General features: G+C 42.3%; 1 protein-coding gene across 1 annotated transcript; it reads right to left on the bottom strand.

The window, feature by feature from the left end:
• Window positions 1–827: 827 nt before the first annotated feature.
• Window positions 828–10036, bottom strand: LOC125625804 (perilipin-3). The gene is made up of 7 exons (XM_048828322.2): window positions 9877–10036; window positions 6105–6300; window positions 3977–4059; window positions 3358–3607; window positions 2639–2826; window positions 2006–2134; window positions 828–1914 (listed from the first exon to the last, which is right to left on the bottom strand). The coding sequence occupies exons 1-7, from the start codon at window positions 9934–9936 to the stop codon at window positions 1564–1566; spliced, it is 1257 nt and encodes a 418-aa protein (XP_048684279.2). The 5' UTR covers window positions 9937–10036; the 3' UTR covers window positions 828–1563.
• Between the last annotated feature and the right edge of the window lie 321 nt (window positions 10037–10357).

Genomic DNA, 10357 nt, shown 5'->3' with positions numbered 1-10357 from the left:
GATGTCTATCGGCCAGTAGCAGACAGTACTGGTTAGACCGGAGTAAGGGAACATTAGTTCAAAGATAGTAAGTGGATACAGGACCCATTACACAACCTAGAAGTTTGTGCACAAGATTAACCAGCATGTATATGGTAGTAATTTCACACAGTATGCAAGTTAGTAGAGCCACACGTGCTTTGAATTTATTTTAAGTCCCGTTTTATGAGACATGAGACCTCATCATGCAGTGCTATGTCCAATTTGGAGATTTTCAAGCTAGCTATTTTTGATGTTGAGGCTGAAGGCATCTTCCCCCACCCCTCCCCCTGCTCTGGGGTTTGATACAGACATTAGAAGTTCTATTTAACTCTCAAAAGAAGTTTAGGGCCCTTTAGCCCCAGGGATAAAGATCTTTATTGGTCCCAACTAAACTAAAGAATTCTGGGATGCTATTTGGAGACACCATCTTCCTTAAGATCTTGATGAAAGACGTGAGTGAGGGAAGGATAGCTGGCTGTTAGAACAGTCTCAGACCTTTTATTAATAGCATCAGGTTGCCAAGGGTTGTTGCTGGTTGTCCAGCATGGGACATTTTTAAGGAGATGTCCATTGACCTACAGATATTGGATTTTAATCAGGCCACAGGACTTCCTGGAATGGATTCCAGTGTTATGTAGGAGATAGAAGGGACTACTGTGATATAGTCTAGGGTTAAGAATAGCTAAAAGTTAAGGCAATTCAAGAACAAGCTAGAAGACAGATTTGTTTATATGCAATATGTTTATTTTGCAAGAGACAAAGTTGTCTACTACAGCAATTTGAGGAAAAGTGACAAGGGAATATGAGTCAGTTACCCAAAACAAGTGTAAAGGTAGTCACCAATACACTAATGTGTGGTATGGTTAGTCATCTGACTAACAGATATGCATATTATATATATCCATGCTCTAGAAAGGCCATGATTTATGTCAATGACTTGTTCAGCAATCCACATGACACCTAGAGCTGAAGCTGTATTTAGTACCATTTCTCACTGCTTTAAGAAGGAAGTTGGAGATGTCTATCTCACTGTGGCAAGAACAGTTTTCACCGGAAGTAACCTAGTTCTCAGCCACTACTTTAAGATTGTGGCGAGTATCCCAGGATGTAGATGGCATTCCTGGAGGGTAGTATCCAATTTATGTATTTTTTACATTCATATTTCACCCTCATTTTAAAAGATACTTCTGGTGACAGCATTGCTATTTTGAAAGCAAATAAATCATTGTTTTTAATCTTAGCTCAGCCACAGGTAGCATGCAGCCCATGCAAGACATGAGATTGAGTTGTACCCCATGCTATCCAGGGGAGGAAGTGCCTCTCCAGGATTGTGGTGAAGAATGTTTGAACCAGGAGCTGCAAGCAGCTTCATTTCCTACAAGGAAGGAAAAACCCCACACCACACAATTCAATCTAAGGTATATAAGCTTTCAGACCCTATTTGTTAATCACTATAAGTGTTAAGGAAAATTTGGTCCTTTACAAGTGAGCTGCAGTAAGTTTGACAGAGCAGTTATAGAAGCTATTTATTCTTCCCCACCCTCATTCTGATGGTTCCATGGCTTCTTCTGGTATTTTGCCAGACAGCATGAAGGGTCCCACAAGCCAGGACAGAGGAGTGTTGTGCACTATGTACTCTAGCAGTTCATCCATGTATCCCTGGGCTTTGGTGACCTGTTTGCGGCTCTGGGTCAGGATTCTGCTGGAGAGATCTTGGAAGGAGTGAACCGTGGAGAAGGAAGTCTGGAGCTCCTTTGTGCTGTGGTGAACCTGCTGCACCTTATCTTGGATGTTGGATGGGAAGCCTTGGATGCTTGACATTAGGGTTAGGCAGGTTGCCTGCAGCTGCTGGATAATGCTCTGAAACATTGTCAGAGCACGAGACTCCAGCTGCTGAAAGGAAACAAGTTGTTATTGAGGTAGAATAAGACTGAGATAGGCAGAAATGCCACAGCCCAAAGCTGGATCCTGGCTAATTAGATACCTCAGGTTGTACCAACTCCGAGTCCTTACTCCCTCCTGTCTGCCTCTTGCTCCAGTCCAGCCACATTTGGTGGAGCTTCTCTTGGCCATCTTGAAGCTTCTGATCCACTCCTTGCTTCACATATTCAATCTGGAGGAGCAAGGAGAAAAGGAGTCTTACCACAACATTTCTGTAGCACCTTTTATACACCACAAGTGTTTTAGAGCATCTATGAGACGCTGGGGCCCCCTCTGTGCCAGTGATGACTGGGCCATATTTCAGTACTTTTTTTGTTGGCATATATGCCAACAAAAAACAAAACAGTGCTCCATAGCCAAGAGGAAATAATGTGCCCCCCCCCTCCCCTTGCTTGCAACACCTGCTTTCTTCAGAGATCTCCCTTTCAGAGACTCAGTTGGCCAGGTGTTGCTTAGCTTGTGAAGTGTGATGGAATCAAGGCATTATGGCAGTTGGAATTATCTGCTTGCCTAGACCCCAAGTAAGAAACTAGCTTAAGCAGCAGCCAGTTCCAATGGAACATGGGTAGTCAGGGGGAACAGGAGAGCATAGACACCTTGTAGAGAAGACACTTTGGTCTCAGTCTGCTCAGCCCAAATCAGCTCCAGAATAGAATGCTGATGAGAAAGTTCCTACCAGATCAATGGTTTGGTGAAGCTGGGAGAGAGTCTCTTGGATGCTCTGCCTAGTATTTTTAATCTTGGCTAGAGAATGCTGGTAGGCACGGTGGCGGAGTTTGCTTGACAGGGAGCCTAAGCGCACAAAGTAACTTTGAGGCTGGAGAGGAGCCACTCCATCCTCCTTTATAGATGTTGCAAGTTCAGCTGAAGGAAATAAATGGGGTATGACCAAAAACATTTTAGCAGGATGGTAAAAGGGAGGAAGGCATAGACTATAGCTACTTTTAATATCTTGTTGAATTAATTATGTCAGGAAGTTGCTTGTGACACATCTAGCAATAGTAACCATAGCTATTCTTATTTGGATATTGCCTTTTCAGACATTTGATAGCTGCATTAGGGATTTGGCCACCTCTAACTCTTTCCCCTTAATCACTCCCCACCCCAAGAGCCCAATACATCTCATTGTCTGGATAGCTAAGCCTCAGGATACAAGTGACATTCTAACAATCTCCACCTACTTTCCAGTAGCCAGTGAACTGTGTAACTGCCTTTGATGGTACAGGAAAAGCAGATTTCTAAATGAAGGACCAGGTGGGTGAAAGCAAGACAGACTGAGCATAATATTTGGCTCCAACTTTGCATGTCATAAGGTAAAAGGGCCTTCTTGAAAGTAAAAGAACCAAGACCTCTAATGAAGGGAACCAGCATCTCATGATTCAGATGTGTTCTGACCTAGTTCCTCATCCGTTATGGGGAGATATTGATCTAACAGCTCTGCTGATCTCTCCAGCACTGCTTCCACACCACTCACAGCCATCTGGCCCATTCTTGATCCCATGACTGTGTTCACACTGTGGGTCATTACGGACTTGGTGGACTCCACACTTGCTTGCATAGCTTCTCTGGTCACATCTACCAAGCTGGAAAATCTGCTGGCAGCTTCTACTTCGGAGGACACCAGCTTCTTGGTGTCTGAAGCAACCTTCAGAGGCGACAGCAGAAGACATTTGGCGATTATTCTTCATGTATTGTTTATACAATTCTCTGCCTGAATTGTCTGCCCCCACACCATGCCCTTTCCTCAAATTCTACATGGTTCTTCTCCAGAGAAGAACCATTATACCATGATCTAGTTGAGCACCATTTACTAGGCTTTAGCTACCCTCCTATTTTTGCCTCATTCTAGACAGGCAATAAATCTGTTCCTGGGCAGTGCCTTTATGTGACTCAGCCACTTTCCTGAACCACAAGGTTCATGAGGCTGCCTCCAGAGCTCTGGACTGGTCTAGTTCTTACCCTAGATGGTTTATGTGACCACAACCTTCTCTAGAGAAGAGCAGCATAAGTTTACCTTATCCGCTGTAATTTGAAGGCTTGGCAGCTTCTCTTCCAGTGTGTCCAGTCCCTTAATAATAGATTCATTGGCTGTTGAAACTAGAGAAAGGCAGTTTAGTCCTACAAGTCAAACTCAGTTTGATCAATTAAAGGGTAAGGTCACTGCCGATGACCGATTCGGCCAGATCTTCTCCAGTCAGCAGCAAGCCTGCCAAGAGATTAAAATCTAGCCACACTGAATGGAGAACATGCTAGTTTAGCATTTCCCCTTTGTGCTGTATCATGCTACCCTAGGACCTGAACTTTTGCTATACAGTAGATCCATTGAGTAACTACAGTTTCAGGCCTGAATTTTTAAAAATGTGAAACAATTTTGGGTACCTCAGTTTGTACATCCCCCTGGACCATTGCTGATTTTTAAAAAGTCCTAGAAGGCCAGAGCTCAAGAGGACTAGAAGAAAACTATTGTGCCAAAATTTGAGGGTAAACAGGATGACTGTGTAGACAGACTTCCCAGTTACCTATTGACTAGGTCAATTCTGGACAAAATAAAACTGCTGATGTGGGACTCTAAGAATGAAAGGGGAATATAACTAGTGTCAATTGACTTGGGTTTGTTGAAGCTAGATCTTGTCAAACTTTAAAAAGGTGAGACTACAAGGTTGGTGGATTTAAGAATATTACATCACTGTTAGGTTTGACTTCTGTAAGGCATTTGACTTGGTATGACCATGGCATAAGGTAGAATACAAGTCAACCTGACACATTAAGCGGATTAAATTGTTGCTAATGGATAGGTCTCAAAATGTAATTGTGAGCTGGGAATCATCTTTTAGAGGTGTTTCTAGTGGGGTTCCACAGTGACTGGATCTGGATCTCCTGATAGTCTAGGGGGAATGAAACCTAAGTCATGTCTAGGAACAAAACATGAAAGCTATAATCAAATGGCAGACTATGCTAAGGAACAGTAATTAAAGAGCCTTGGTGGTTCAGAATAGTCATTTGACTTTGAGCTCGCAGTGCTATGGCAAAGTGCTAATGGCATCCTTGTATGCATTAACAGGAATATGCAGGAGGAGGTTATTTACCCCTGTATTTGGGTCTGATGTGAGTGGTACTGAAGTACCAGTCTGGTGTCCACACTTCAAGAGTTGGAAAAAATTGGGGAGGGTTCAGGGAAGAGCCACAAGAATGATTGAAGGATTAGAAACATGCCTTGTAATGAGGGGCTCGAAGAGCTCTATTTAGCTTATCAAGAAGAATGTTGAGTTACTGTCTGTAAACACCTACATGGGGAAAGAGATGTTTAGAGGGCTCTTCAGACAGAGCTATCCTGATCGAGTGACTGGAGGCTGAAGCTAGGCAAATTCAGATTAGAAATAGATTTACTATTCTTGTCAAATGTTAACTACTGGAGCAGTGTACCTAGGATTATGATGGAGATTCCATCCCTGGGAATGTCAAGATTGGATGTTTTCCCCAAGACATATGCTTTAATTCAGCTTTAGCTATTGGTCTTTATTTCAGGGAAGTCCTGCATTATTTTTTGTGGCCTGTATGCAGGTGGTCAGACTAGAGGACCACAGCAGTCCTTTTAGCAACCAAACCTGTCCCCAACCCTGCATGAACCTTGATATTTAGAGAGACCTGACTCTCAGGTGTTCAGCACTTTGGAATAGCAAGCCCCCTAAAAATTTAGGGATGAGCACCCAAGAGTCACTTCAATTCCCCATTTCTAAAAGGGCCATTAGAATTTAACAGGTTTGGCACGCAAAGATGATTACCCACATAAAGTAATCTATGGATTGAGTCAGTCAAGTTGTTGGTGCACCATCAGAGACGGAAGACTGAGTCTTCCGGTCACTGAAGTTATTTGGCAATGACTTCTCTGCCTGTGAGAAACTGACCAAGTCTCAAGATATACAGGAACCTTAAAATGAAAAAGGTAAGTACTCAGCAAGGCAGGGGCTCTGGACTGTCTTGGGATGTAGTTATATCAAGGAGTAAGGAAATCAAGAATAAGTGCAAGATATAGGCCTTCAAAAAGAAGCCTGAGACTGTGAGCCATTGCACTCCATGTCTGCACTTGGGATGGAGACACTTATGTTCATTGATAAAACGACCTGCAAGCCCCGCTTACTCACTCTGTGGTTCAAATGAAGTCAGAATTGGCTGTGCCCTGCTGGCTGCAGCCTCACTAATGGTCTTCACGCCTTTCTCTGCCACATCACACAAGGACTTTAGGTAGGGGTGGCTCTCCTTGGTGGAGGTGTAGGCAGTTGCAGCCATGTCATAGGCAGAGCTGACCAAGGGCAGACTGGCCACCCTCCTCAAGAGATTCTGCAGGCAAGAAAGGGAGAGAGATTTGTGAAGAGCCACTGAGAAGTGGCTAGTGAGAGCATCATACTGGAAAGCCTACAGAGGAAGGAGAGTCAGTTAGCACCTTGCAGGTATTTCATAGTCATGGACCTTTCCTCCCACACTAATTCAAAGGCTCAAATTCTCAGCAGTCTGAAGGGTTACACAGTCAAATGGTCCTCTAATTACTATGGGATGCTGTATTAAACTAGCTGAAAGATCCAAGTGTGTCTTACTCCCATCGTCTGAGAGGAGACCTTCTTTCATTATCTGGAAGGTTTACTCAGGATTTTCAGATCAGGTCCCAGAATAGCTTTCAGCTATGTCAAGCTTGGCATGTTTTAAGAAAGTTTCAGTAGTGCTGAAGCCAATCACACAGTCTTTCATAGAATGGGAAATAGTCTCCATGAATATTCAGCTCTGTAGTCACTAAACAGACTATGATGGGATTGCTAGAACATAAGACTGACCATTTGTTTGACCCAGTATACTGGGCTAGGTTGGCCATGCTGTCTTCCAGTCATGGCCAATGCCAGATGCTCCAGGAGGGAATCAAGTGATCCACCCCCTGTTCACTCCCAGTTTCTGGCAGTCAGGCTAGAGACACCCAGAGCATGAGGTTGCATCCCCTGGCCACATTGGCTAATAGCCAGAAATGGACCTCTCCCCCATGAACTTATCTAACTTTTTCAATCCTATTATACCTATGGCCTTCACAACATCCCAGGGCAATGAGTTCCACAGGTTTACTGTGTTGTATGAAGTAATTCCTTTTTTTTTTAAGCCTGCTGCCTATTTGTTTCATTGGGTGTCCCCTAGTTCTTGAGTCATGTTTACTCCTTCATAACACTTCCCTATTCACTTTCTCTATGCCATTTGTGATTTTATAGACCTCCCCTTAGTCATCTCTTTTCCAAGATGAGCTGCACCAATCTTTGTACTCTCTCCTCATATGGAAGCGGTTCCATATCCCTAATATTTTTGGTGCCCTTCTCTGTACCTTTTCCAATTCTAATAATTCTCTTTTGATATGGGGCAACCAGAACTATGTGTGGTAGTCAAGGTCTGGCTGTACTATAGACTTCTATACGGGCATAATGATATTTTTTGGTCTTATCTATTCATTTCCTAATGATTCCTAGCATAGTTTGCTTTTTAAACTGCTGCAGCAAATTGGGCAGATGTTTTCAGAGAACTATCCACAATTACTTCAATAAGTTTCTTTTGTGAAAGCAGCTAATTTAGATCCCATCACTTTGGAAAACAGTCCCAACCACCCAATGTCCATTAACTTGGATTTACCAACATTGAATTTCATCTGCCTTTTTTGCCTACTCACCCACTTTGCTGAGATCCCTTAACTCTTTTCAGTCAGCTTTGGACTTCATGTGGGGGAAGTGGCAAATAGTGATTTCTGAATATGTTGAACAGCACTACAGATTCTTGGGGACCCTGCTGTTTACCGCTCTCTATTGGTAGAAATAAATGGTCCATTTTCACCTTTGTTTCCTAGTTCTTAAGGAGTTACTGATCCATAAGAGAACCTTCCTTCTTACCCCATGACAGCTTACTTTGCAGTAGAGCCTTTGGCGAGGGACCCTGTCATTAGCTTTTTTTAAAGTCCAAATACACTATATCATCCCTGTCCACATGTCTGTTGATCCCTCCCCCCCCCCCCAAAAGAATTCCAATAGATTGGAGAGTCATTATGTCCCTTTACAAAAGGGATGTTGACTCTTCCCACCCCACCCCCCAAATTATGTTGTCTATGCATCTGATCATTCTGTTCTTTACTATATAGTTTCAAACTATTTGCCTGGTACTGAAATTAGGCTTACTCATCTGTAAATGCCAGGTTTGCCTCTGGAGCCCTTTTTAAAAGTGGTATCACACATTAGCTATCTTTTAGTCATCTGGTACTGGAACAGATCTAAGTGATAGGTTAAGTGTCATTTAGTAGTTCTGAAGAAACTCAAATATGAAATTGCAGAACTCTTGGGTGAATACCATCTGGTCCTAGCAATTTATTATTAAATAAATCAATTTGTTCCTAAACCTCCTTTATCCACACCTCAATCTGGGACAGTTCATTGGGATTTGTCACTTAAAGACTTGCTTAGGTGTGGAAACCTCCCTCACATCCTGTGATGTCAAGATGATGCAAGTTCAAATGCAAAGAATTCATTTAGCTTCTCTGCATTGGACTTATCTTCCTCAAGTGTCTCTCTAGCACCTCAATTGCCTAGTGACCCCACTGATTGTTAAGCAGACTGTTTCTGATGTACTTAATTTTTTTGCTGTTAGAGTTTTTGGCTAGTTGCTCTTCAAAATTTTTTTATTGGAATGCCTAATTACACTTTTATGCTTGACTTGCCAGAGTTTATGCTCCTTTCTATTTTCCTCACTAGGATTTAACTTCCAATTTTTAGAAAGGAAGTCTTTTCGCCACTAACCATTTTTTATTTTGTGGTTTCACCATCATGGCCCCTTTTTTGGTCCTCTTACTATTTAATTTGAGCCTCTATTATTGTGTTTTTTAAAAAAAATTTCAATGCAACTTGGTAGAACTCACTTGTGACTGTTCTTTTTAGTTTCCATTTAACTAGTTCCCTTTTCTTAAGTTTAAAGCCTACTGTGGTGGGCCTCTCTGGGGTTTTTCCCCACTCATCACAGGGATGTGAAACTTAGTAATAGCAGCCATAATATAACTAAGTGGTTCACCTATATTCACCTCTTAGTACTAAAGCAAGATGGTCTCTCCCCTTGTGGGTTCCAGCCTTGCATCTTGGGGCAGCTCTCATCTATACCATCTAAAAACTCTCCCTGCATCCCACCCTGAGGTGGCATGTACCCAGTCAATATGGGGATAGCTGAAATCCCCACTGAGTTTTCTATTTTTGTAGTCTCTCTAGGGTCCCTGAGTATTTCACAAACCACCATCTTGGTCAGTAGCATGTGCCGATTGCTATGTTCTCATTATTCAAAGAATAGAATTTTTATCCTTTGAGATTCTCTAGGACAGTTTGATTCATTTAATTTGATTCTATGCTTTCTGTCACATATACCATTCCCCCCAGCCCAACCTATCATTCCTATACATTTTGCACCATGGTATTGCCATGCCTCATTGAGGATCATCATTCTACCAACTCGCGGTGATGCAAATTATATTTATAGCCTCATTTAATACTTGGCACTTAAGTTCACCCCTTAGTATTTATACTTTTAGCATTTGTATAAAAGTGCTTATAAAATTTGTCAGTTTTTAGCAGTCAGCCTTTATGTGATGTAATTGAATGGGACTCTTTCATTTGACTGTTTCTCTTCATTTCCTACCTGTACTTTATCAGCTTCCAGCCTCAACAGGCAGAATCCCCATTAATAGATCCTCTTGTAGGGGATGTCTCGGTCCAAATGGTGTACTCCTCTGCACTTGTTGGCTGCTCCCCCTCCCCACCTTAGTTTAAGAACACCTCTACAACCTTTCATTTAGTAGGCTCTCTTTTAGCCAGTGATGGGAGAGATTCAGTATATCACCCTCTTAATACATGTACCTACCTGTTGCTCCTGTTCCTGGGTCTCTAAGGAAGAATCATGTATTTGCTTCTCAGAAGACATAGTGGAGTCAGATACAGCTAAAAGGCAAGAGAGGTGGAGCAGTTACAGGTCAAGAGCACAGACTCATTTGATTAACATTGCAGTTTAACAGCAGTCACATAAGTCATAGCTGAAGAACTACAAATATCCAGTTTTACCAATTTTTACCTCTTCAATATAATTTACAGGCTATTTCTCACATATGATGTAGGATTAAGAGAATCTCTGAGCAGTCACATTTGAGAGGAGTTTGGTCCTACAAGAAGTTAGTCTTGTTCTTACATATCAGGCAGGAAAGAAGAGAAGAAAACAAAACAAAACAAAAAACAAAACCCAACTAAAGTTACCAGCTGCAGATCACAATAAAAGAGCCCCAACTTGATGCCTCCTTTCTCTCCCACCTCAGGAGAGGAGGGAAAAAAAACAACCCAGAAACACAAAC

This window comes from Caretta caretta, chromosome 1 (assembly GCF_965140235.1).
Source record: "Caretta caretta isolate rCarCar2 chromosome 1, rCarCar1.hap1, whole genome shotgun sequence".
Lineage (NCBI taxonomy): Eukaryota > Metazoa > Chordata > Testudines > Cheloniidae > Caretta > Caretta caretta.
The sequence above is the reverse complement of the archived record's forward strand: the minus strand, read 5'-3'. Positions and strand labels throughout refer to the sequence as shown.

What these genes read in the sequence shown, in the direction of transcription:
- LOC125625804 (XM_048828322.2), bottom strand. Translation starts at nt 9,936, where the DNA reads ATGTCTTCTGAGAAGCAAATACATGATTCTTCCTTAGAGACCCAGGAA. An exon ending in TTCACCAAACCATTGATCTG is followed by an intron (nt 2,135 to 2,638) that starts GTAGGAACTTTC and finishes TTGCTCCTCCAG; the next exon opens with ATTGAATATGTGAAGCAAGG. An exon ending in CGGAGTTGGTACAACCTGAG is followed by an intron (nt 1,915 to 2,005) that starts GTATCTAATTAG and finishes GTTTCCTTTCAG; the next exon opens with CAGCTGGAGTCTCGTGCTCT.